General features: G+C 42.2%; 1 protein-coding gene across 1 annotated transcript in view; it reads left to right on the forward strand.

Moving 5' to 3' along the window:
- PKDCC (protein kinase domain containing, cytoplasmic) overlaps positions 1-21,957 on the forward strand; it is a 35,354-nt gene extending 13,397 nt beyond the window's left edge. Inside the window, exons 2-7 of the mRNA XM_014887419.2 lie at positions 1,324-1,446; positions 4,465-4,736; positions 8,509-8,588; positions 9,409-9,516; positions 19,211-19,384; positions 20,693-21,957. Coding sequence (XP_014742905.1) covers positions 1,324-1,446; positions 4,465-4,736; positions 8,509-8,588; positions 9,409-9,516; positions 19,211-19,384; positions 20,693-20,778 — 843 coding nt within the window. The 3' untranslated portion in view covers positions 20,779-21,957. The remainder of the gene's footprint in view (positions 1-1,323; positions 1,447-4,464; positions 4,737-8,508; positions 8,589-9,408; positions 9,517-19,210; positions 19,385-20,692) is intronic.
- Positions 21,958-27,489: the final 5,532 nt, after the last annotated feature.

Consider the following 27,489-nt stretch of genomic DNA (forward strand, 5'->3'; position numbering starts at 1 on the left):
TTTACTGTATGTTTTATTTGACTAGGGGCAGAGATTACATTTAATTTTATTTCATGTGCATGCTGTTGTGGCTGGAAAGTTGTGATCAGATCCTTATCTGGCTCATTTAATATCCTCTCTGCCAGGGCTTGGCAGGGAGTTCATAAAAGCCTGTCCCCCAGCCTGTCAGACATTGTCCCACTCCATATCGAGCAAGACAGTCTCTTCTCCACAGTCTTTAAATATTCTTCTAGTGCAATTATTTGTGCAAGTGGAAATCATTTAAATATCCTTGGAAAGCAAATAGAAGAAGCTGGAGTATGGCTGAAATTGCCATTTAAATGCTTTTAAATTGTAGAATTAACTGGCAAATAGTATTTTGGAATATTTGTTCTGCTTTAATGATACTGTACACAGAAATTCATCAAGTATGGTGAGAGGCAGTTTCTGGCTGGGAAAAGATAAATGTTGGCTTTTCAATTGCTTTTCAAGGGGCTGTGTCATTGAAATACCCATTGCCACTCAAGGCACGAACAGTAATCCTATGGAAAATGTCATTAAAACTGTTTTACAATATTTTTAAGCATAAAATCAGTATTATTTAGTCAGATATTGCATAGGTTAAATTACCTTTCCTCAGATAGTTTTCTGTTTCTGCATTCATAGATATGTTAAATTATTATTATTGTTATTTTTTGTCATATATTTGTCATGGGTTTACCCTATCTGAATGCAAGGTACCCACAAAAGCCACTCTCTCACTCCCCTCAGCTGGAGTTGGGAGAGAAAATATTTTAAAAGTCTCGTGGATTGAGTTAAGGAGAGGGAGAAATCACTCAGCAATTAATGTCATGGGCAAAATACTTGGGGAAAAATTATCAAATCAGAGCAGGGTAATGAAAGATAAAACCAAATCTTAAAAACACCTTACCCCCCGCTCCTCCCTTCTTCCTGGGCTCTACTTCCCTCCTGATTTCCCTGCCTCCTTTCCTGAGCAGTGCAGGGGAGTGGAATGAGGGTTGTGGTCAGTTAATCATATGTTGTTTCTGTGGCTCTTTGCTCCTCAGGAGAGGACTCCTGAGAGTCTTCCCCTGCTCCAGTGTGGGGTTCCTCCCACGGGAGACACTCCTCCATGAACCCCTCTAGTATTGGGTCCTTCCCATGGGCCACAGTTCTTCCTGAGCTGGTGCAGGCTGGGTTGGATGTAGTGCTCTGGGTGCAGTCAGTCCTGCAGTGGGCTCCCTGCAGGGTCACAAATGGTGCCAGGAGCTGCTCACAGCCTCCTTTGGGAATCCACGTGCCAAGGTGCACGGCGCTGATGTTGCCTGGTTGTGTTGTTTGCAGCTCTATGGCTATTGCTACCAAGACAGCAATGACATCCCAGACACACTGACGACCATCACGGAGCTGGGCTCGCCTTTAGAGATGATTCAGCTCTTACAGACTTCCTGGGAAGACAGATTTCGGGTGAGTAACAGCTGTTGTATAACGATTTTTAGGAGAGTGAGAAATAAATAATATTATGAAGCAGGGGTTGTGTACTCTTCAGCGTAATTCACATTTATTAACTGTTTGTTTTGCATATGATTACATCTTGGTTTAGAAGCAGCATTTAGCACTTCCCTTCTGCAGTGTTTAAGATGCTGCTTTTTGTTATTTTGTCTGTTGATGTTATCTAATTGTAACCAGTTCTATGGTTTTTGCATGATATCTCGAAACATTTCTGACTTGCTGAAGCTTGAGGCCCAGGAGTTTTGGCATTGTGCTCTGCAACTGGGATTTAAACAATACAAGGATGTTACATTTCTCTCCTGATCTTTATCATAGGTTTGTTTTATAATTGTTTTCTACTGCTTCCTGCTCTGTTCATTTTTTCCTGGGGAGAGAGTGAAATAAATGTACACAAATCTCAAACCCAGTTTGTCCACCCCACTGGCAATTTACCAGGAGCACGAAGGTCACACTTAATTTGTCCAAAATGAAGCCAGACTGCAGCAATGCTTTGATCAAGACAGCGCTGTCTCACTTGGTGTATATGGGGAGGTTTTGTTGTCTCAGTTCACTCCCTGGGATGTTGAAAGGCAGCAGCAGTCTCCAGCTGAAATGCTGTGGATTGCTTGGCCACATCTGGGCCAGAAAATTAAAAGTGCGCCTGAGTGAGCTCCGAGTGGAAGGAGCAAGGTGCAGCCCTCGGCTGTGCTGTGGCATTCCTGCACTCTCTGAAGGCTGTGAGCAGGATTGGAGCCTGTTGGAAATGGTCCCTGGGCCGTGCTTCCTTCTGGATCCTGCCTGGGGACAGTGTGGAATAACAGCCTTGGTGCTGGTCAGACCTGGCCAGTGTGCATGTGGGATTAAGTTTCTGTGCCCAAGAATGTTCCCTGGCAGAGTTCATTTTACTCATACAGCTGGAGCAAGTGTGTTCCCTGCACTAAGCTTCAGCTCCCTCTTCCTGAAAGAAGCGTGGTCTTGATAAGCAGCAGAGGAACTCAGCAGGGTTCCCAAAACACAGGACCACCTGCCTTTAGCTCATCTCATCCAGGGAATGCAAATCATGGACTGGGACAGCAATTGTGTGCAAAATAAATGACCAAGAGATGTGTGAGATTATGGATAATAAACAGAGAAGTTTCTATTCCAGTGTTGACATGTCTGAGTGAGCAGTTGCAAAGGGAGATAAAGGAGAATTAGATGGTGATTAAGACCTTCACAGAGGTAGAATTACAGGTGAAACGTTCCTGTGACCACTGTAATGAAGTCTTAAATAATGTCAAGCTCATTCGTTTGTCTAGGATGCAACTAACACAGAAAGGAAGGAAATAAAATTGTCTTCTTGATTTGTGAGACTTGTTTGTGGTCCAGTCCTGAAGTTATTCCTACAATTGATAATTTCCTTGTGTAGGTGGACTAAGCAGTAAGTTGAGTAAGCCAAAGGTGTGTGACACAGAGCAAAGCCTTCACCTGTGTGCTTAAAGCTTGTGCTAAGGGGACATTTGCAGTCCCAACCTGCAGCAGGTCTGCATGGCAGAGCCTGTTGGGATTGGGCACAAAGGTTGCTAGTGCTGGAGCAGGGGGCTTTTTGACATTTGAGGAAAGACAATAACTTTGAATGACAAGCTGTGGGTTTGTTCAAGTTAAATTCTGGGTTTGTTGGCATTTTAAGATACCTGTATCACAGGTTAACTTGGGCTGGATGGGCATTTTCTCTACAGTGTGTTGCAGGATAACACAGACATGAGTTCTGTGTCCTTCCAAGGGGAGGTAAGGGTGGTCAAGTTTAGCATCCCATAAGCAGGCTTGTATACACCTACAAACATCTCCATATGAACTGTGGTATCCTGTAAGCAGGAGAAAAATATTCTTGTCTGGTCAGCCAGGAGAAGGATTATGTAGAAGCTTGAGATGGTTCTAATGTCCCACAAGTGAAGGGTCTGTAAGGGGTAATTTCAGCTGTGCTCAGCTTTCTTATCAAGGTTGCATTGAGGTGTACCCTTGAGTGTTTGTTTAAGCCCCTAGACTGAATTAGGATTTGACTACTTCAATGCACATGCCCTTAACATTGTATTTTAATAGAAAACAAAGATTATATATAAACAGTAAAAAGCCTGCTATACTGAATAAGACCTGTTATTTATTTAATACATAAAAATTCCAGTATTTAACTGTGTTCATATTACTGCTACATTTGGATTAATAGATTACATAGTGGACTCTAAAGGAATGCATGAATTGAAAACAGGACTTTGGCAAGGGGGCTGAATTCAATGTTCATCAGCATTGCTGTCTAGTAAGAGTTACTCAAGTTTCTAACCTGCTGTGGAAAAGTGAAACATCAGCACAGAGCTCCCACCTCAGGCTCAAAGTGGTGCACTAGGGTCCTCCAAGGCAGACCCATCAATGCAGACAGACATATACACTTACCCCGAGGCATGGTGAAGAGTTACACTGGGCCTGTGGAGCTCTTCTTCCTGGGAGGAAGAAGGAAAAAGGGAAAGATATCAGAGGAAACAGTGGAAAAAAATTATAAAAACAGTCAAGAGGCAGGATCAGTACAGAGGTAATACAGACATTGTCTGCAGTTGGAGCTCCAGGCATGGGTGCAGGGCGGTCCAGCCAAAATTTCCAGACCTGGAGTTTGTAAAAGAGCAGTATTAGACTGTGTGGTCAACGCCTGTGCATAATGAGTTATTAAAAGTTAATGCTTTTATTTCTGTTAAAAGTAAGAATAGCAACAATGAGCCCTGCTTCAAGAATAGTGTGGGAAAGTACTTGTAAAGAAGCTTATTTTTGTTTCAAGTCTCTCAGGGTTTTACAATCAGCTATGTTAATCCTGTGAAAAATACCTTGGTTGCAACATTTAGTTTTGAGGGTAAGTTATAAGGCTTATACCAAGTCATATATTTATGAACATGTCTTCAGCGAAAGTGGTTTTGTTGTATACTTTGCACTGAGAAAACAATGTGAGGTACCCGTGCTTTTGTGTTTCAGATATGTCTCAGCTTAGTTCGGCTTCTGCATTACTTGGCTCACTCTCCTCTTGGCTCGGTGACATTACTGGATTTTCGCCCTCGGCAGTTTGTGATCGTGGATGGGGAGCTGAAGGTGACAGATCTGGATGATGCCAGTGTTGAGGAGAGCTCTTGCACCAGTAACAGTGACTGCTTCATGGAATTCCCTGCAAGAAACTTCACCCTGCCCTGCTCGGTTGAGGGACGGTGCCAGAGCATGAATGAAAAGAGGAATCTCTACAATGCCTACAGGTCTGTGATCAGATAAAGTCATGTAGAATTAGGAGTAGACCTAGAGCTCCAGCATCCTGTACAGTTATTCATACCAATGAGCACATACTATTTCAGAACCAATGCCCAAGAGTAAGTGAAGCCATGAATAATTGTTTCATTTGTGAAAGTACGTGACATTTATAACGTTTGAAATATTTTGCATACTCTGAGTGTGATTCATCACTCAGTCTAATTCTGTTGGTTGAAGCCCTCTGAATTCTTCACTCAAGTAGAGATTTTCATAGGAGTGAAGCATAAGCACTTTCGGAGCTGGGGGCCCACAAGCTCTGTGGTGAGATGATTCCAGCAGCTCTCTGGTGTAAGTTAAGAGGGGTCACCACGTGTTTTACATCACCAGCTGAGCCAAGGGCTGGCTTTAGAGGGAGACTTAGAGCTCAGTTCACATCCTGCCCTCTGGCTCAGTGCTCCCTGATTTTGGAGCCTGCTGTGGTAGGGTGATAACAGCTCCAGTGTGTCCCTGGAGCTGCTGGGACTACCCTCAGTTGCCGACAATCTGAGGTCTAAGCCCAAACCTTTTAAAGCAAGGGTGGTCTTTTCACCCTCCCATCCCTGGATCTGTGTGAGCAGGTGCTGTGGGACTGACTCCCAGTGCCATGCCCACAGTGGGGACATGTGGGTGATGAGCCATGCTGGACCAGTTGGCCACGCTGAAGGAAGTGTTCAGCTATTGCAGCGTCTTCCAAATTAGATTCTAAAGGTGTGTCCAGATTTGCAGCTGGATCCTTCTGGGTGATGGCTTTGTGTCTGTGGCCTTGGCTCTCCCCCACTGGCCATCACACCCCCGGAGGGCTGTGTGGGATGCTGGGGAAGCCATGTCACTGCTTTCCTGGGAGCCAGTAGTAGATGCTCAGCCGTGCTCATCCCGCCCTTGCCGCTCTGTCCGATGGGCGCTGCTGGGACAGGCGGCCGCCTTGGCTGATCCAGATAGGAGGATGGAGATCTCACAGCAGTGCCATAATGGTGTGGAAGCTCATTTCTTAGGCTTCCCTTTCAAGTGCCATGCCATTCATTGCCTTCCAGACCACAGTGAGGAGAGGCTGCTCCAAAGAGAGCCTTCTGCTTTGGTCGCAGGGCGCTCACCAGCATGTGTGTCGCATTAGCTGACCACACTGAAATGGGCTGCACCACATGACAGCCATCTGCAGTGGTGCAGCACGGTATTTAGTGTGTCCTGCAAGATTTTCCGTTTCCATTTTCTTGGCTTAAAGATCTTGCTTAGCTTGCTAGCTTTTGGTTAGGACTGTCTGACTATTTCTGGGTAAGAAGCCTTTAATAGGTGCCCATCCATCTCGGTCATAAGTGGGGACATGTCTGTGGTGTGGTGGGCTTGTGGCAGGTTGCTGGCCACGCTGAAGGAAGTGGTCTTTTTCTAATACAGGTTTTAATATTGCCTTTGAAGTGCTCTCAAGTGTGTATTTCATGCACAGTGCCCCAGTGTTCTCAGCCCCTGCTTTGCCTTAATTCCATAGAGACATGGGGTTTTGTGGAATGGTGGATTCCATGGCTGTGACCACCCATGCTAAGGCATTACAACAATCCCTATGCACTTGTCCTGGAAGGTGAAATCCTCACTTCATTAGGAATAGGCTGTTAAATTTGTTGTTTTCATAGGTTCACTCTGTTGCTGTAGGCTTAGAGGTTGCCCTCTGATGCTGTTAGATAGAAGGCAAAAGCAGCAATATGTCAAACAATGCATAAACCCCTTGTAATTTTAAAACACAGCACACCCTAACCTTGAAAGCATACTTAAGTCTATCTTGCTGGTTTCTTTATGAGGTAAATAATTAAAGGAGAGAAAACATTTGGGAGAAACCTCTACAAAAACTGGCCCATCTTGACTTTCAGATGGTTACCTCCTGTCACCAATGTGTCTCACTGTGTTTTCCTTCAAAAGTTTGGAGGAACAGTTTCCAAAGCACTGGACAGTTTTGAAAGTAAACATAATTAATTAATATTTTGAGCTGTTAACCGATGGCTGAGATGAATTCTCCATCATTGAGAATTCTTAAATTAGGATCAGATAGTTGTCAAAAAGAAATAATTTGTAGGAGTGAATGTGAAAAGATCTGACAGTCTGTGTTAGGCAGATCACAGGGGATACCACTGGCCCTGGAATCCATGAATACCAAATGTTCCTGCAATTAAGTTGTGCAGACTGCAGTGTCTATACTTGTCAGGATTTCACATGTGGGTGTTTGCAGTAGAACAGTCACATGTTTCTGTGGCCCTGTAGCTACGGAAAAACAATAACCTCCGTGACTTGCTTCCAGCCAGCAAACTTAGTGACAACTACTGAATTTCTGCAAAGAACTATTTACCATCAGTTGGATTCTGCTGTAGGGATAATCCCTAAGCAAAAACAATGAGCTAAAATTTACCAGAAGAATTATTTGTTACAAATGTTGTGCTGCTCTTCAGTTTTCTGTATGTATTTATATTGGCTGTTTCATACTAATCGTCAGGAAGACTTACCAGTGGATTGTCCCACTTGGGAAAACCATAAACATTATTTTTGTTTGAGATGAAAAAAGGAGTTACATTCTCAAAGAAATATTCATTGTGTAAATAGAGTGTCAGCTCAATAATACCTACTTTTCTGATCAATTTTTGGTATCAGTAACTGAATTTTCTAATTTGCACTTATGTAAAGCATCTGCTGGTCTCCTTCCTGTGCATGAGTCCCTGGAGGTTTCCATTTGATAATGTGGTCTCTGTACATGAAAAATTGTTTACTTTGCTTTGCAAGTTAGATGTGAAGCGGGGCAATTTCCCAACTGTGTTCCTGTTCTTCTCATTAGCTAGTATTTATGTCCAGTAGTTCTGTTTATATTGTCAGATCCTGACCTGTCCATCTCCTTCTTAGGTTTCTGTGACAGTGAGTTAGTTGCAATAGGTAGTAGTATTGGCAGAGTGGTAGAACTCTAAAGGAGGAATATGAAAATTAAATGTACTTCAAAGGATGGTAATGGCACTTTTTTTTTTTTTTGTAATAAAAAAAACTAAAATGGAGTTATGGAATCTCCTTCTCTGTAGATATTTAAAAGCCACAAGGACACAGTCCTAAGTAACTTGTTCTGGGGACTCCTGCTAGAGCAGGGAGGCTGGACTGGCTGACCTCCAGTGGTGCTTTCCAACCTACCCCATTCTGTGATTCTGCCTCCATCAGTGAACACCTACATGAATGCATCTTGATTATAGATAAATGAAAGGAACAGAGAGGACATTCTGTATTCCAGCAGCATTAAAACAATAGAAGGTGGCTTTCTCCTGGCAATTAATTTGAAAGTCTAAGAAAAGTGTAGTAAAGAAAAGAGTAATTTCATTTGTAAGAAATGAACGGAAATTTAATTTATGCTCTTTCAAGGTTTGAGAAAAAACCAAGCCTAAGACTTATTGGGTTGATGGCATCCTTTTAGTTTGTTAAAGTACAGACAGCTTTGCAAATAGTCACAATCCATGGGGCTTCACAGCAAATTGCTGTATTAATGGGACATTTACAGGTAGGTACAAGGCAGCCTTGTATGTAGCAGCATGGTCTAGGTTTGCCAGACAGCTGTGTGTGAATAGTCTCAGCTATGTATTTATTTGAGTATAGAATACTATTATATTTCCTGAACAGGCCAGTGGCATATAAGCAATAGGAATTTTATTCCTTATGATCAGGAGTTACCAGATGTTTGTAAACTCTTGTAAAAAAAAAATGTCAATATCAGTTACTTTTCTATTGCAGGTTTTTTTTTACCTATCTTCTTCCACACAGTGCTCCATCCTCACTGAGACCATTACTGGATAAAATAGTCAATGCAACAGGTAATCACAATAAACATGGTAATGCCTACTACTTGCTTTTTTTAGTGTAACTATTATGGTTGGGAGGGGAGGATGCTGCTTTTGTGCTTACTGCAATAGAGCTAGATTGTTTGTCTATTCAGGATAAAATTGTTCCCGTACCAAGAAGGCAATAAAGAGCCAGAGAAATTCCATTTTTAGATTTCATCTAGGCTTCACAGAGGTATTTGTTTCATCCTAACAACTCACAACACTGGGGTGAACTGCATCAGAATGCAATTCCTTGTGGAGTCTGGAAGAACGTCTGTCCCTGGAAAGGGAAATTTTAATGATAACACCCGGGATACTTTCTCATTGTCAATGATACCAGTGGTGTTTTATACCTCAGAAGCCAGAGGCACAAATGACATTTCCATAGATTTTCGCTGATTACTCTTGTCTCAAAGCCACTACCTTGGTAGTTGCTTGTAACACTGATTTGGGGTTTTTTCAGTGCCTTACTCCACTGTGAATCTGAAGGGAAAATAAATGATGCTGGGCTATAGCTAATGAGCAAGCAAAGCTTTGAAGTTCCCTGTATTGGCTGATGCTGATCTCTTGTGGGGAGTTCTCCTCAGTGCTTTGTGCCTGCAGACCTGGGGCTACCAGCTGGAATGCCTGGGTCATGCCAGTGTGAAACCTGACTTGTAGGAACTCCGGATTTTCCTGCCCACATCACATCCCTGCTGTGGAGCAGGGCACCATGGGGCTCCCGTGCTTAGGGCTGCATTCAAATGAAACCTTGTTTTGTCCTGTGCAGAATGCTCCTCATCTAAGTCATTCTTTTCCTCTGCTTTTAAAGGAGAACTTCACTGGGGAATAGATGAGACAGCTGCTCAGCTGGAGAGAGTTTTGAATCTGTATAAGAGTGGGGAGTACCTGCAGAACACAACCCGGGTGCCGAAAGCTGGTAAAGTCATCTTTCTTGAAACTTAAAATGCGAGACTTTGTCATTACTGTGAGGTTTGCAAGGGCTAATGTGCAGAAAACAAAGCTCAGTGGTCCTTGAAATCATGCATGTGATAATATTTTATCTGCTTTTTGCTTCCTGGGAGCCTCCTGTAACTCTTCTCACTATGTGATGTAGCTGGACATCCATAAGTGTGAGCAGGCTGTAATGGGAATAAGGAAATCCAAAGGGAGTTCTCCATGACAGATTTACGGGAAATGTGTCTCATCACATCCACACCCTGCTGTTGTAGTATCAGAACGTGCCTGAACATACATTGGGGAGAATTCAGTTGTGAGGCTGTAACCCCCATGGGTTTCCCGGGACTTAAAAGGAATTTCTAGTAACATAAGTGTGTGTAGACTGTAAGAATAAAATTTTTACTTCTTTTGCAAGGTAAAAATAGTGTGTCCCTCAGCTTCTACTAGCAACAGAATTAAAAAAGAAAACAAAATCCAAAAAACAAAAACCAAAAAAAACGACAGGAGGAAAACAAGGCTGAATAACAGTATCTTTTTCATAATTTGTCTGTATGTTCAGGCTGTGGTACGAAGTGGTGCATGTTCTTCCTAGAAGGATAGCTGTGGAATTGTACATGTCAAAGAATATTATGTGTGCTGGAAATGACTGTTAAGCCCAACAATTGTAAAAGCTGTTTTGCAAATTAGTTTTGTGTACGTACAACGTTCATGTCAAACTGTCAACATAATTGACTGCAAGTTGATAGGAAAATTATGGCTTTGCTGCAAAAGCTCAGTAAATAGGGAAAGATGGGTTCGAAATGAAGATGAATGTTGGCATAGGGGGTTTGAAAAGTTCAGTGAAGCATTTGCTCAGTGAAAGAGACACGGGAGCCAAATTCATTCTGGTTGTAGCTCTGTTAATCCCAAAGGGCCATGATACCAGGGATGAATTTGACCCGCTTATCAGAATAATTCAATATTTATTTTGTTGTAAAATTGGCAGGAAAATTGTTGCAGGTGTTCATTTAACTTTCTAATTTTCAGCTTTTCATCACAGTCTGTGCTGAGTGATACCTGTCAACACAGCAAAATTATTTTCAGCAGTACAATCAATAGTACAAATGTGTCCTTTGTTGAAGAAGTGCCAGGAGAGCTGAAGTTGTTCTATGATGCTGGTTGATTCCAGATTTCATTGCTGTATCAGGATGAGGTGAAGTTTTTGAATTTTAGAGGTCTGTCATGTTTATAAAGACTCTCAAGGAGAGAAGCTTTGGACAGCAGTAGTCAATGTATCAGTGCAGGTTTCCACTGATACGAAGCAGAGCTCCGTGTATATTTAGCTACTGTAATAATTACACATTTTTGTGTTCATTTAGTTCTGTAGAATCTTGGATAACATAACACAGAATCCACTACACCCATGTTCGTGGTTGGTAATGTCCTGCTCTGCAAGGAGCCTGTTTTATTTGCAGGACATTGCTAATGGAGTTAGGCACTTCACAGTGTGACCAAAGATGTTGAAAATCTGTAGATGCTTTGTGTAATATATTGGATAATGTGCATTAAATACCATGAGTGTAATATTGAATTCCTTGATAGGAAAATGTTCTCAACCAGGGGACAAGCCTGAGGAATTTGGTATCTTACTAGAAATTACACTTAGATTAGATGTGTTCTCAGACTTAGCTGCCATGCCTTTAAGATGTGCAGGCCTGTTTCTAGTTTGTTCTAAAGCCACTTTAACAAACTAGAAAAGGTGGTGTAAGTTATTTCTATTTTAAGCTCTTTCCTTGCCAGACAGATATGAAAAAGTCCTATCATGAGGGTTAAAATGTGCCTACATAGCCACTTTTATAATTTTAATTCCAACCATAATCTTTCCTCAACTGATACTTGATACTAATACCGTGTTGGAATTAATTTTAAAAATTTTCAATCCAGGGATTATGGAACTAGAAATTATTAGTTAGAATTTGTCTTGAGATAATGGAATGAGGAATTCTCCTGTGGTACAGTGGAGCTGCAGGAGAGGGTGACAGGTGTCACCTGGAAGGGAGAGGTGTCCAGGGAATCAGCCTCTTCTACTGGCAGGATATTCCCAGCTGAGACTGCATCCTTATGCCGAAACCAAGGCTGAACAGCTGAGCAGATGGAATATTTTGTATCGATCTTGGTAAAGGGGCAGACAGGGATGAAAAGGAACAACTGTGATCTTTTCCCAAGCTGTCAGTCGAAGTCCTGCTTTCGCCCTGTTTGGACAAAAAAAAATTTTAAGATTGCGTGATTTTATAAAATGTATTCTGTGTTTCTCCTCAGCATAGAGAAAGTTCAAGAATGGTGTTTTTCAACCCAGTTCTAAGTTAAGATAAAATTAAAGATGATGATTCTCAGGCCAGATCGGAGTTAATCACATCTTTGCATTCATACCCCAATGGGTGCCAAGATGGGGGAGGCACAAGTTTGCATCCATTTTGCTCCAGATGATAGAAATCTCACAAGGTGACTCAGTCCCAGGACTTCTGCTCTCACAAACAGCAGAAATGACAAGAATTTGTGATGCCAGTCTCCTGGCATCTAAAGGTTTGTGACAAAATAAGGCCTTTCTGTTGCATGATCTATCTTGAAATCCTGAAAGAAAGGGAGGAGAATTCAGATCCAAGAATTGTAAGGTTTTGTTTTGTTTTTGAAAAGAAACTACAGAAGGTTCATGTAATGGTGCTTCAGAATTTGTCTTAGGTCTTAAATGCTTGGAATTATGCATTATCTTGGATAGAGCATTGTAAATTCATACTAGGAAAGACAAGATCATGATCTCGGGCAAGTCGTGTAAGGCCATAACTAAAACATTAATGTTGAGGAACCAGTGTGTTATCTGTGTGAAGTTATGTTTTTGAAAGGAAGACCTCCTCCTATGAACACCTCAAAGTGAGAAAGGTGATATTGATAAGCAGTAGGGAAGCGACTCAAAGAAAGTTCTTGTCAGCCCTAGGGTTCCCATAAATAAAGTTTAACAAGATGACATAGTCATATTACAGAAGGTCTTGGATATTAAGCTTTCACTGTGCTTCAGTTGTAAAGATTTTATAGTGCTGTAAATTATATTATGCTCTGGACTTTGGTTTAGTATCCTAGAGTGGAGGCGTGGGAGACATTCGATAGCTGTGTATGTGTTCTGCAATCATAAATCACACTGCTGTTCATGTTGATATGGGAACATTGCAGCGTTTAAAACAACACCAGGAACAAATGCTTTTATATTCTATTGGCTGTTGGCCTCTCTTGCTGGAATCCGGAAGAATGTGAATTAAAACAGGAACCATGTATTTCTTCTGACATGTGTTATCTAAAAAAGATTAAATCATTCCATTAATTACCCAGATTAAGGAGACTATAAAAAAACTACTGATGTTCATCAGTGAAGTCATGCCCCAGTATCAACGTTTTTATTACTTCAATCAAGTGACAGTGATTTGTACCAACTTAGTATCTGGCCCTTGAGCTAAGCCCCAGCCCTTCAGTTAGCTCAGAATTTACTCAGAAATGCGTGAAATCAGCTAACACTCGTAAATCGGATAGCTTTGTTATTCATTAAAGCTAATAAATGACCCATTATTAGGTCTGGGGGTGTGCAAGCCCACAGAAAGCTGTAATTAGCTGCTGTTGTTAGCTGAAGGCACATTCTCCAAGCTAAAAAAGCTGGAAGGCTGGACATAAAGCAAAGACACGTTGTGTTTTCCTTTGTCTCAAGACAATTTGGCAGGATTATGCTGTATGTAAATATTTACAGTACAACAGTGTTTTGAAAAAAATATTCTGCAGGGTCACTATAGCAACCTGCTTAGGAAATTGTAAATCCACCCAAGAATTATTGAAATCAGGAACAAACTGCAGCCCAGATTCCTGCTCTATCGCAATATAACAAATCTTAGCAGCTTTATATTTCTAAAAATCATTTTTATACATGTGCCTTTGGTGTCAGGGCTGAGGGGGAAAGGTGCACAGGGCAGAAAGCCTCCCTTTGCACCCTGCCTTACTTGGAGGCTGTCCCATCAGTGCCAGGCAATCCCAGCACACAGGAGAAGAGAAGCAGGGCTCCTTCACACCCGTGTGGCACTGGCAGCTCGGTGGGTCTGTGCAGCTCTGCAGTGACCACAGCCACTTGCTTTTTGCTCACTTGTATCTCCACCACCCTGCAAACCATTTGCCCTGTTCCCTGAGCAATGTGTTCTGCTGTTGCTGAACTTCTCCCTGTCCAACTTGGCATCATTGCACAGCAAAATACTTTCTGCTGAGGTCCTCAGTTCCCTGCCAGAACACCAGAGAAGTCGCTGAGTGTCTTTTATAAATCCTGTGGGCATCTATCTTCAAGCTTAAGTGCCCCAACATGCGACCCTAGGCACGTTCTGGCTTGTCCATCGTCAGCATCGCTGTTTTTATGATCGAGTGGGCCACGTGCAGTGTTTAAGCATCTGTAGGACATTTTGGGCACGTTGCCTTGGGTGAATTGGTGTGTACCACAGAGGTGGCTGTGGGTATGGAACAGCTCCCTGGGATGCGGGGCACGAGGCAGGAAAAATGCTCCAGCTGTGTCCTGTTAACAGGAATAAAATGTAAGGGAACATGTCGTTCCTCTCGCTATTTATTTGTGTTTCGGTGACAGCCTGCATTCCGATTTAAATACGGCTCCACCGCGAGCACAATGGAAGTGCAGAGAGAGCAGCGAGGCTCGCCCCGCTCCCAGCCCCTGTGCAGGAAACTTCCAGGGGACAGAAACACTCCCCAAAGGAGCAGGGCTATCTCCAGAGCTGTGTCCTGCCAGGCCAGCCTGGCTTTCCAAGCAGTTGGGATGCGTCAGGACTGATTGGAAGCAGAGCTCGTGGGGTTGTATCGCCTGTCCTGTCGTTCCCTCAGACATCCCAAAAAGCCTCTCTGCAGCGAACTGTGCAGGGTGCTTTGCAGGGCCTGCTGTCAGAGCGTGTTTAAATGGGAGGTATTGGAACACGAGGAAGAGTTCAGTGTAAAATGAAGCGTACTAAAAGCATCGGTGCATTATTGTCTATTTTGGATCCAATACTCTTCTCCAAAAGCTCCCTGGGAATCAGAGGGGACTGTTTGCAGAGCAAAACACTGCCCAATACCACTTTTTGCTGATATTGGCAAGATCAGGCTCTTTCTGCTTACTTGTGAGCAAAGCAATTGAAAGCAATTCCAGAGTCGACTGCCAGTGTTTCTCTTAAGACTGGAGGAAAAAGAGAGGGAGAAAAAGGAGCAATATGATTTTTCTCTCAAGGATGAACGTGGTTGTGTCTCTGTCATTGACCCACAGTGTATTGGCAGGTGATAAGAGAACTGGGCAAATCTCCAACAAGTAGCTGTAGTTGGTAGTAAAAATGCAGTCTGGCTGCTGTGGCTGAAATAAACGGTCATTAGGACTGATTAAAGTCAGATTTAGGGTGATTCAGACAGGCTAAAAGGGGGAAACCACAGGCGGTTTCACATAGTTTATTATATACTTGTGGAGCTCTTTATATGATTCAGTCTAGTACAGTGAAAATGAGTATGTTTATAGATTGTAGTCGGCTTTGGGACAATGCAGGTGGTTTTTGATGGAAAAAAAATAGAACAAGAATTTAAAGCACTGGCTTTTTGAAATAGCTCTTGCACTGGTCAGTGATGCTACAGATTGCTTTTAAATATGCCTCTCTTGTCACAACAAGTGTGTGATCTTGGTGTGGAGATCACTGTGGCCATCATGGGGATGTGGCTAACATGCTAAGAAACTTATTAAGATTTTGACCTGATCAAAGCAGCATGTTTTGATTGATCAGAACAACCTTGTAAAATATTTAAAACTATAAAAGCTATCACAAAAGAAAACTTTTGAGGGTAGCCTGGATTCAGCATAGCAAGCTATCTTGAAGTTCCAAAATGTTTGCAAGAAAAAATGCTTTGGAGTAGAATCTCATTGTGAGCTCTTGTATTACCTCTGCTCTGTTAAACTCTGGAGTAAATGCACTGTTAGTGACATCAAGATCAGGCTTACTGCATTGCATTTATTTGCTTCAGTCCTCACAAAATTAGTAGATGGAGGAAAGGATTCTTTTTCTGCTGATACTAGTAGGGATGCCTTGCATTTCTCTAATCTATTCCTTGCCATTACCTTGATAGACTTTATGTACTCTCTGTCAAGCTATGTGTATGTACGCAAAAGTGTAAATTTATGGCTGCATTTATAGTATTAGGCAAGCATTTATTGGTTTTAAACACCATTAGTCTGGAAATCGACCAGAACTTTGACCTTTTTATGATGTGATTTACTGCTGTGAGCCTTCAAATTCCAAGGACTCCATTTAAGCAAGTTTCAGGTCTTGGCAGGACAAAAACTTAAGCTGGAGCTGTCTTTAAGCCATTGGGGTACTGCTTAATTGAGTAACTGCACTGTGGTGTCCAAGATGGTAATTCAAAGGTGTAGGGCACACGCAGGTTTCCTGAGATGTGTGACCTGATGTCATTGCTGGGACACATCTCAGTGGAGGAGCATCCTTCAGGAAGGCCCTTCTAGTTCATGTAAGAGGAGTGCATTCCTTCTCAACTCATACAAATAAGGGCTAAAGGGTGAACTCCCTAAGTCGACAGGATGCAAGTTAGAGATTCCAGGAATACTTGCCTTTACCTTGCAAATGGGCAAGGCAGCTGCCTTGCTGTGCTGGAGATGGAGTGAGATTTGAAGAGAAGTGCACTTTGCTTAGCCCACCACTTGGTTGGTGTTGCAATGAGTTTCTAACCAGTTCTGACTGCAGTAGTTTAGGAGGAGGTCCCGTGTTGGCTTCCCAGGGCAAACAGGAGTGCTTGGCTGGTGCAGGGCCACCAAGTATCCTGCTCTCTACTCCTTGTGGCTGCCTTCCCATTGGGATGCTCCCAGGGAGCAGTGAGGAAGGAAGAGACAGCCACACGGCTCTGCTGTGTGGTGAGACCATCCTGGCATGGCTGTTTCCATCCTTGCACACTCAAATCAGGACCTTGCCATCGCAATTACTGCTGGCTCAACTCCATTGATTAATGTGTCTGAGCTGCCCAGATGATTTACCAGGCTTGGTCACCTTGAAAAAGGCAATGGAAAGGGAGAACTTTATCTCCTGCCTCTGACACATCGTGTAAATCACTGCTGCTCTTTTGAAGTCTGTGGATATAACCCCTGAGAGCTGTACTGGGAGCAGTGCTGTACTGGGAGAAGAAGGGAAGTGCTATAGGCCTATTAAGAAGCATATCTGTGCTCAGAGGAGTTTAAATATTTTAAATATTAAATAAGGGTCCTCAAGGTGGGCTTCTCCCTTGCATGAAGAAAAATACACGATGTGATGTAGGGCTGCTCTCTTGGTGCTGTGATGGTTTGCTGAGGGATGCTGCAGCTTCCTCCCAGCCCCAGCATGGAGCCTGTCAGACTCCCCAAGTGCCCTCAAGAGGGGCTGGGACACGCTCCCTGCTCTCATGGAGATTCAGGAAGATGCTTCATCTCTGCCTCCACAGCAAGGACCATCCTTCTGTTGATGCCTTGGGTTTTAGCTTTTAGATTTTTCGGAATCTCTGCTGCTTGGTGTGTAATTCTGAAACTTTGTGTTAGGTGTTAGTAAGTTCTCCTCACAGGGTGGTTAGACAAAACAATCCCTTCTTTCCCAGCTAGAAAATCAAGGACAACTGGTACCCACAAAGCATAAACAATGAGGAGGGGAAAGGGGCAAGCCAGGGGGCTGAGACTTCATAGCCTGGGGCTGTGGTTGGACAATTGACCCCAATGTGTAGATGAACCAAAACTTATAAAAGTGTAAAGACTCGTGACCGGGATCCATCTTGGATTTGACTTGGGTGCAGCTCTGGCCAAGTTCTTGCACTGCCCAAGGTGTATCCTTTCAGTAAATATCTATTTCATTCCTTTTGCTCTGCTTGGTCCCTGTTCCATGTCAGCTTTTCCAGGTGTCACTGTGAATGCCCTCTGTGGCATGGGGCTTGGCACAGTGCAGTGTGAGGTGGCCATTCTGTGGTGTGCAAAGAGGAGCTGTGGATAATCACATTTTATAATCAATCAAGACAGCATGTGTGCTGATACAAATGGTTACATATCGTGCTAACTGCTGGGAATTGTTTTGATTTTTTTACATTTAATTTGTGCACATCATTTTACTGTCCGAGGCTGTGAGGTACAAATCAATACTCGGCAGTTGCCAGTGGAGATAAGAGAATATTCTGTTACATTCAATTATTGTTACACTACAGTTGATACAGAAACTGGGGGAAAAAGGGACTTTTACCTAGCCAACAGTTACGCTCTGATTTCTCTTCAGAAGAAGTACATAAATATTTTTGATGGAGAATTGACCAGTCATAATGTGGAACTACATTTTGAATTTTTTTCTTCTTGTGCATGGATCTGCATTTCCTGAATTAAGAAAACCTTTTTGGTTTTGATTTAACTGGGACATGATCAGATCTGATTTTGCTTCTTGTTCGGGAATGTTTCATATGATACTTTTAATGAGCTAAGGCTTAAAATAGAATGTATTTACTACATTTGTTTCCCACTATTTCAGACTGTGTGGTGAGAATGAGCACTTGTGAATGTGCACTTCTTTTCCCAGTTGAAATGCTGACAGTCTGGAGTAGCAGACACACTTGCCTTTGACTCAGTGGTGTTCTTACAGTGTGCTGTATGAAATATTAGCAGGCTGAATCAGCAGAGCCAGGCAGAAAATGCCTGAACCAAAGTGACTTAAGAATAGGCTGTGAGTCAGGGCATGCAGCTCTGGTTTCCATAATAGACACAATTAGAAGAAATATAGAATGTATTTAGTTTTTTGAATAGGACGTGGGGAGGAGAGACAGGAGGGAACCATTAATTTGTGCGTCTGGAGGCTAAATAGAAATGTTTATAAATGATCAGTTGAATTTGCTGATGCATTCATTAGAGAAAGCCCCGCTAGTGGCTGGGAAAGTGAGAGGAGCTGTGAACAGAGAACAAGAGGCAGCTCATAAAGGCAAGTGAGACTGAACGGCAGCCAAGGGAGAGGAGCAGAGCAGCCGGTGGGGCAGCGGAGGCGCTGGGCGAGGACCACGCTGACATGCTCCTGCTAATTCCCTCCCCCTTCTCTGCAGAGGCACATCAAGAGACTCCTCTTTTGTCCTAATCTGAGCAAGCAAAAAAAGTTTGCTTAATTAAAAGCCTGTCTTTTCTTCCTTCTCTAAAGGAGCCGGAGAAAAATAGCATGCTCTTCTGAGGGAGAGGGAGGGCTGGGAACGCCTGGTCAGGTCTCACCCCGACAATCCTGCTCACTGTTGAGAAGTAGGACAGTGAGTCAGTTCATTCAAGTGGATGCTGTTTATTCAATGGGACATTCTTCCTGTAAAACTCCTAATAAAACCAAAGCCTCGCCTCCGCAGTGGGGAAGGGGTTTTGTGCACAGACTGTTTATTTACAGACGCTTTCTGGAGAAAAAGGTGAGAAGAAGAAAGGAGGAAAGGAAAAGGAAAGTAAGGTGCAGAGCTATAAACACGTTTGGGAGTGAACCAGGGTTGGTACAGTCTAACCTGTCAGCTTTTCCATCATATATCCTGCTCCTAAGCTGTTCCAATAAACTTTGCCTGTTAAAAACAACCAGTTTGCTGGAGCTTTCAAACCACTGCTTTGCTCTGGTTTGCAGAGTACAGGCGGGTGCCTGAAGCCTTCATTCCTGATGAGAACTACAGATGCTGGCCATCCTACCATCACAAGGGCTGCCTCCTCTCCGTGTTTGATGTCAATGAAGCCATTGAGATCTGTGACAGCTATTCCCAGTGCAAAGCTTTTGTCCTCACTAACCAGACGACTTGGACAGGTAGGTCCTGGACGCTGTGGAGCAGAAGCAGCAACTGAGTCACGCTTCTGGGAGGTGGGAACAGGCACTTCCATGGAACCAAGAAAAAACCTAATTTCTGTTAACTTTGCCTATGGCTAACCAGTGACTATTAGGTCATCATGTCAGACTGTCTGTAGTTGGAATATTGAAGTTAATTGATATACTAAAAAAGTATTCTGGCACAGGGAAATTCATAGGAAGTTTAGACCAGCTCCTATCTCAGCTTACAATATTAAAAGCAAATGGGAATTAGTAGCAGTATTTGTAGTCTTATTTGTAATTCCCTTTGCCATATCATTCCTGAGGCACGAGCACTTGAGTCCCTGAAACCTGCAGCTCAGAAATTTGCTCAGTAGTTGAGGGATCCCGTTTGCCATGTAATACTTTTAAAGAAAATAGTTATGGGAGCCCCCTAGAGAGGCAGGCTGGGAGCAAATAGCATTCGATTTTCTCAAGTTTAGAGAGGGAAGACAGAAGTACAGCAGATAGGGAGTGTTTCTCTGGTCTTTGCTGCCAGGAAAGGCAGTGATTTTGCAGTTCTCTGGGGCAGCAGGAGCTCTTTGGGAAGCAGGAATGTGAATAAGGTGCCAGGTCAGTGAGTGTGGGGAGATAGAAGAGCTGTGCTGTGGCTCCCACAGATACCAAACAAAGAAACCTTGCCAAATTCAGCCCCCACTGGCCTTGGATATATATGCAGCAGGTGCCTTATGCTACCCAGGCTGTTGTCACTTGCTGCTGCTTTTTGTCTGAGGACTAGAAACCTTGTTCCAGCTTGTTTAAAGCCCAGAGCTACAAAGTGGTCAGCAAGAGCTGTTTCAGAGAAAGTCATGTTTAATATACATTGCACTGATCAGTTTTGTAAAGATTAAAGTGTGCAAATACGATTCTGCTTCTGCACAGTCAAACAAACGTCCTTCATTTAAGCCCTGAAGTCAAGCCTGTTCTTATCAGTGCGAGTCTCAAAATACTTTTTTAAAGACCACTTGGAATTTGTATTAAAATCTTCAGAACTTTCCTTTGTTTACTGTGCTAGCTGTGCACAGCTGTATCTTGACTATAATTAGGTAAGAGTAAAGATACTGAAACCAGGGGGATTTTGGTGTCATTTTATACAAAAACAGTTCAGGTTTATACCAGCTGAAATTAAGAGAGAGTTCAGTCTTGCGTGGCCTGAAGAATGCATAAGTTGAAGTAGAATTTGAAATGTCAGTATTTTAAGGTAGGCAACCTTTTGCTCATCACTTCTAAATATTTTCCCCTTCCCCCCCCCTTTCCTATTCAATGCAGGTCGGCAGCTTGTCTTCTTCAAGATGGCCTCAAATCATATTGTGCCTGATCCTGACAAGATAACATATGTGAAGGTGACAGACTGACACCTAAAGTGGCTCAGTCTGACACGTGAGTGATACGAGCTGTTTGTGTATAAATATAGGCAGCTGTTAGGTAGAAGGCGGCTGTGGCCGGAGAAATAATTGCACTATTACTCATTCTAATCTATAGAGTGCTAAAGGAAACTTTAAAGAAATAACCTGCATGACCAGGATGAATGTGCAATAAAACAAGATTTTGAAAATGTGATTTAAAAACAAAGCAAAGCAACCCAAAGCAAAGTACAAGAGATGATACACTGTTAGAGTGTAATTTTGGTTATAAATCAGCTGGCAGCTCTGGCTTTTTCTAACCAAGGTTAGCATAACATTTCTGACCTGTACATGTGTGTCCAGGGATGAAAGCTGATCATTTCTCTGGGAAGCCTGTATCCTCCACACTGATATTTATTTGGGCACGTACAATCACAACAGAGGAACTGAAGCGTATCAGTTTGTCTGCTGAATAGCAAACATTGCTGAGGACAATCAGCATTTGTGTTAAAGCTGTGGAATATGCAATGCCGGCATATTTGTCAAACGGAAGGAACTGCTTATGTTTGGAATTGCAAGACTGCAACTAATTTTCATTTTTGCTTCCAATGTTATCATAAAGTTTCATTTTTAATTTGAGAGAGCCATTTTGTAGATCTAGCAAATCACATAAGCATATGAATAGTCCCACTGAAAGGGCAGGGACTTACCCAAGTGCCGAGTGCTTTGCTGGATAGGCCTAAGCATATGCTTACAATTAAGCCTGTGCTTAAGACTTTTGTTGAATCAGTTTGAATTGTTCAGGAAGCCACATCTTTGACAGACTGGCAAAGCAATCCAGCTGCTTGAACAGTACTAATTTAACGACTATCTTGCAGTTATTCATACCTTTTATCATCAGGACCTTGGTTTTCTAAGGCATCGCTTGCTGATTCTTAGAGTGAATGAAGTAAATGACCTTAATGATGTCAAATGAATGCTAGCCTTAATTCTATATAAAACGCATCTTAAAGGCAGGGTGTGTCTAGAGAATTTGCTTTCAGTGAAAGCAATGAAGTAAATGCTAAAGTGACCAATGTCATATTGTTTTGTAGTTTGTACAGTCAGGAAAAATGTGCTTTTGTTTCTCAAATTGTTTATTTTTGTAAAAAAAATAAAAATAAAAGATAAATAAAATTTCTTTTATTCTTGTTTTTTGTGTGTTTGTGTTTCAAATCAATGCCTAAATCCACTGTGTTGTAAGTAAACTTAAACTTGGGATATTTTTTTCCAGAAAGGACTGAGGTTGTTCCAGTGTCTCCACTGGACAACAGGGAAGGGTGTATTGGAGCCTGGAGTACTTGGTGGCTTTGTCCGTGTGGTTGCCTGTCACAAAGTGAGTCATGGTTAGCAGGCAGTGTTTGAGCAGCCTTTGCTGCTCTGTGCTTTGCCTTGTGCTGGTATCAGCCTTTTAGCACTTGGAAGGGGCAATGGTGAGAGCAGGACTTGATGAAATTGCAGGTTGGGCCAAAAGAGAAGCTGGGCAGCCCCTGCCAGGGAGGGGCAGGGAAGTGGGGCAGGAGTGTGGCTGGGGAGAAGGTCTGATGGTGACACACGAGCAGCACGGTTCCTCTGGGGTCACCCATGCCCTAATGGCTCTGGCAATTGGCTGAAGTGACGTCCTGTAATGGCTGTAACTCACAAATTATCAAACTCCCAGCCGTAATAGCTCAGCTGATTCTGTCGCCCTGCACTTAGGAACCCATCAATCATGCTGTGGTAATAAACAAACACTATGGATTCTTTTAAAATTGCTGCATAAATCACGCCAACACATACTGCACAGTTCATTGAAGTGATATGAGTTGTTGGCACTGAGGTGCTGGTATGAAAGTCTTTAACCTCCTGTGATTTCCCTCCCATTAAGTGCTGCACAGTTCCAAAAATACTCAGCATTTAAAAACATTCTTTAAATTTAAATTCTTTAGTTGCATTCCTATGTAAAAAAATGCCAACATTTAAAAGAAAAAAAAAAAGGCATCCAGGGTAATACTTAAAAGTTGTAGCAGGTAACTTCAATAATTTCATTCCATCACTTTCTGCACACTGGAAAAAAGTGCCTCTTAAGTCAGGAATTGTTTATCCCCAGAATTAAACAAAGTTGCCAAACCAATTTATATCAGCTTTTGCAAACAGAGATCATGTAAGCAAGAAAGAAACATAGCTGTGAGCCAAGAAGCTGGATTTTAAATTTCAGTGGTAATCAACTTTATAAAGGCAGGTTTTATAACTCTGGGAGTAAGGCTTTCCAGTGGAAATGCTGATTAAAATCTTAGTAAGAGAGGTGTGATATTACAATAAGAGAATTTAACAGCTGTAATAATCACTGGTAAAATTCTGAATTTATGTGGATTTTTGTGGCAGTGGGTCTGATTCAGCAGTGTCTGACTGGCACATGGGGCATGGAAACCCTTGGGAAGCCACAGAGGAGGAAGAAGATGAGGAAGCAAGGCACAAAGAGTTGGCAGGTCTGGGCCAATCAGCCTGGGACCTGCTTCATGTTTTCTGTGGAAAAGGTATTTCTATCTGTTTTTTCCCCTAAATTTTGGACTGCTTTTTACATTTCCTGGTTTCCTCAAGCCACAAGGTAGAAATATGAAAGAAGACACCCACAGGGCCTTACAGGGCTGCTGTCTGTGTGTGCACATGCACGTGTGTGTATGTGTATACGTATTTATGTACGTGTCGTGCTGAACAGGGGGAGCTTATTTCCTCAGTGAAAAACCAATTGCCTGTGCACAAAATGAAGTGCTAAACAGGATGTTGAGCTCATCTGGAGAAGTGAGAGCTGCGTGAGGCAATGGGTGCTGCAGCTCTGCAAGGGGCTGTGCTGAGTGTTTGACCCAGTCCAGCACCACGTTGCCCTGGCTGGTCTGGGGCTCAGAGCACCTCCAAGAGCTGCCCACTGTCTCCTGATGGTTTGGTGAGGAGGTGATTGTAACCCCACCACTGGGAACAGGCTCCAGGCAATGAAACAGGCACTGACCAGCATCACCTTTGGCCTGATGTCCTGAGGGTTACAGGGGAGACATGCTGAGAGCTTTCATCATCTCTTAGACCAAAATAAAAATGTGCTCTTTTGTTTTTCTCTGACTTGTCTGAGCCTACTGCTTTATATTAGCTCATTTTTCAGAGCTTTCTCCCCAAATTCAGTGTGTCTTTTTAAGTAGAAAGCTGAGGTCTCCTGTAATCAGCTTCAAACAGGTGGTCACAACTCACATCACATCTGGGAGGAATCTATGGTGGAATTAGTAATATTGCCATGAGCATTCATTGCCATGAGACAAAGCCTGAAAACAAGTGGGCCCTGTTTCCAGCTGAGAAGTTCAGGTAAGTTTGTATAAGGAGTGAAGGGGGTTGGATGGGCAGCGAGAGATGCTGTGAAGAATGTCAGAGAGGTACTCTTTCAACATGAGATAAAGGAGTCCAGTGTAGTACAACTATTTGTGATTTGCCCTGCCTCTCACTGCTCCACTGAGGCATTTTGCTTAGTCCTTCTGCCAGCCATGATGAAGTTCCTCGTAGGATTTGTGAGATTTGTGGGAATGGTGGAGTGGGGTGCAGGGAGGACAGCAACTTGGCCTGGAGGCAGCTCTTCCTGTTGCTGTCTGTGCTGTGGCAACAGCAGGGGACATGGAGCAGGACCTGACCATGGTAGGTGCACAGTGAAGACCTTGTCCCTGCCTCTGAAATTCACCTTATCAACTTGGACCAAGAGGATTTGTAATTCGAAGCATATGGAAGGTGGTAGTGAATATCCAGAGATCATATTATGTTGCCTGTCAGGAAGCAATAATATGAACAATGATGATGTGCACAGTGATGTTCAGATTGAGTATGGAGAGCCTTATATCATGTTCATTAGCACTAAATTCTGTTAACTACAGAATTAACTATATCCTACTTTCAGGGGGCGAAAAAAGAAAAATGGAATAGCAAGACTGTTCACAAATTTTTTTGAGTACAACATATCCCTAACCTTTTGGTCAAAATGTTAAATGGTGTTGAAAGAAGTCAAACAGATTTGGGTTGAAAAGACTCGTCTGAAGTTTTCATCAATCGACTGCAGAAATAAAATATGGGACTCAAAGAAGAGGAGGAACATTGGTGGAAAGCAGGCAGTATATAAAGACTTCACAGTCATACTCTGCTTAATGTTTTTTGAGATGTGATCATTGAATCCTCTTTTTTTGGTAATGAAATATATTTTTTCCTCTCTCTATGTTTTAAGCAGGAGCAAAACACATTGGGCTCCCCTCCTCTTGTGCTTCCTGGGCATGCAGAGTCCCTGTCCGTCCTTCAACACAGACATGGGCCTCAGCATTGGAACTCTAACAAGTAAGTTTCTTGCAAGTAAGTACAAGTGATGTTTTTTCTGTTTGGAGTGAACGTTTTTAAGAGGTTCATTTAAAAAACGTGAAGGAAACGACGTTGTGTCGCTTCCCTTTGTGGTTGTTTACAGTCAGCAATTGCCTTTGTGTAATAGGTGCCCCACTTCTCTGCAAACTGATGGGAAATATAATTCAGTAGGAGCCACCCTCATTATGAAACTGTCTTTGATGTCAAGCCAGAGAGCAAGCAACACATTTATTGGAAATTGTGGCTTTTAAACAAAAAATCCCTGCTAACCACAGTTTTTCAGCAAATGACTGGGAGGCTGAGAAGGAAGACTAAACTATCCAGTGACTACTTGAAATGATAAAGTCAGAATCTGATCTTACTTAGCTTGGTTTTACCAGTGTAGATCAGTTAATCCTTGATTTATGTTCTCATGAAGCAGTATCAGACTGTTAGATTTTCGAGTATCTACAGAGAAGGGACTTAGTAAAACCTACCTCTTGAACCTAAATGTTTGAGCCATGTAAGTGAGGAAAAATATACTGATTTTCCCATATATACATGATCACGTGAGCATGTGTAGGGTCCTGTGAAATTTAAACAATGACAACATGAAGAAATGTAAGCTCTAACAAGATATAGAAAATTAAAGACTTATTGTTTAATAAGTAATGCCAGGAAGGCAATATGAATTCTACACATTTACATTCAGTGTTTAATAGGTACAATGCCATTCCTATTATCATCCTTCTGCCAACTTCAAGTATGCCCTAAGAACAAGTTCCAGTATTCAATACTACAAGTACCTGGCATGTATGAAGATAATGGTACAAATGAGTATTTATGAATTACAGCTTTCCATAAATAGAGTAGAAGGAATGCAGAGCAGCCAGTCAGACAAATAGATGACCAGGGGCACTGTGGCACTTTTAGAAGTGGGTGTATTTAATGTTTTATACAAGACCTTGGGTTTGTGCAAGTTCATGACCCATGCAGAACCTCATATGACTTACTGGCAGGTACTGCCTCATTCTTGGGCACAAGATGTTGATCAGCATGTGTGCTACAATGTTTTACCATCCTGTCCTTTAACCTCCAGGTGATACAAACCTAAAGCCTGTTTAAAAAATGGAAATGCTTCAATTAAATGTCAGGTTTTGATTTGTACATGGCTCTGATTTGTGATTCATTATAGAACTTTGGTCAATGACAGCTCTTAAGGAGAAAGAATATTACAGAGGCAAAAAATAATGCACATTCATGCAGTGAATTTGTGAACAGACTCTGCACTGTCCACCTGGAGAATTGAAGATTTTAATAACTTGGATTATGGGTCAAAGTGGCAGATGTGAAAAGACATCACCATTTTCCTGCCTTCCATTGCAACATATGTTCCATGGCCTATAATTATTCTGATATACAGTCCATTTCTTAGAGATTGAGCTCTTGGAACTGTGTATTCATAGGTAACAAACTCCTCTTTGCCCCTTTTTACCAACTACTAAAGACTAAAAGAGTGCTCTATGAGTATAATAATACTCTTGCAATTCAGTAACCATGGTAGCTGTGGTGCAGTTGATTCTACATGGCTTCTGTGCAGTAACAATCGATGGACAAGAATTGGTGGCTGAAGTTAGCAGTAATTCCAAAGTGGATGTTGAAGCTAACCAAAAATATCACTGGATGGCAAAACATGTCTTATTCTAAAAGTACTAGGAAAGGGACATGAGAACTATATAGTAAAAAAGGTGTAAGAAAAACAGAAATGCCATTTTTATAATAATTGTATAATCTGCTGTGGGGGAAACACAAACACGCAGTCTAAAAATTCCACCCTACATTTTTTTTCATTTTACATTCATTTCTCTCTAGATTTCAGTCCTCCCATTCTTGCTCAGAGGTGGTGGACTCCTTGTGTGTGACAGAAGGGAACTGCAGCAAGGGTGGGACTGTTCAGCCAGCCTTGGTTCTTGCCTCATGTTGCAATTCCTTCACCATAGAACATGCCTTCAGCTTGCCTGGGATAAATTCAGTGTGTAAACTTAGTGTTCCTAATAAAAATTACTATAGACTATTTTCTTATGATGAGATAAAGCAACCTCCAATGCCATCTAGTGATGCTGATAGAATCTTATTTAAAACCCCAAACCATTAATACAAGAAAATGTTGTATGTGTGTACACTATTAAGTATAGTTATCCTTTCAGAGCAAACCTAGAACAGGTTTTTCTTCAATTAATTTCAGCAGTTTTTACTAATTTACTTAGGTAATTTCCTATACACTTGTATATGGCCTTTTTTTTTCCCTTCTAAATTGCTTGGTGATGTAAGAGGCAGCTGAATCTG

Source organism: Sturnus vulgaris, chromosome 3 (genome assembly GCF_052056855.1).
Source record: "Sturnus vulgaris isolate bStuVul1 chromosome 3, bStuVul1.hap1, whole genome shotgun sequence".
Lineage (NCBI taxonomy): Eukaryota > Metazoa > Chordata > Aves > Passeriformes > Sturnidae > Sturnus > Sturnus vulgaris.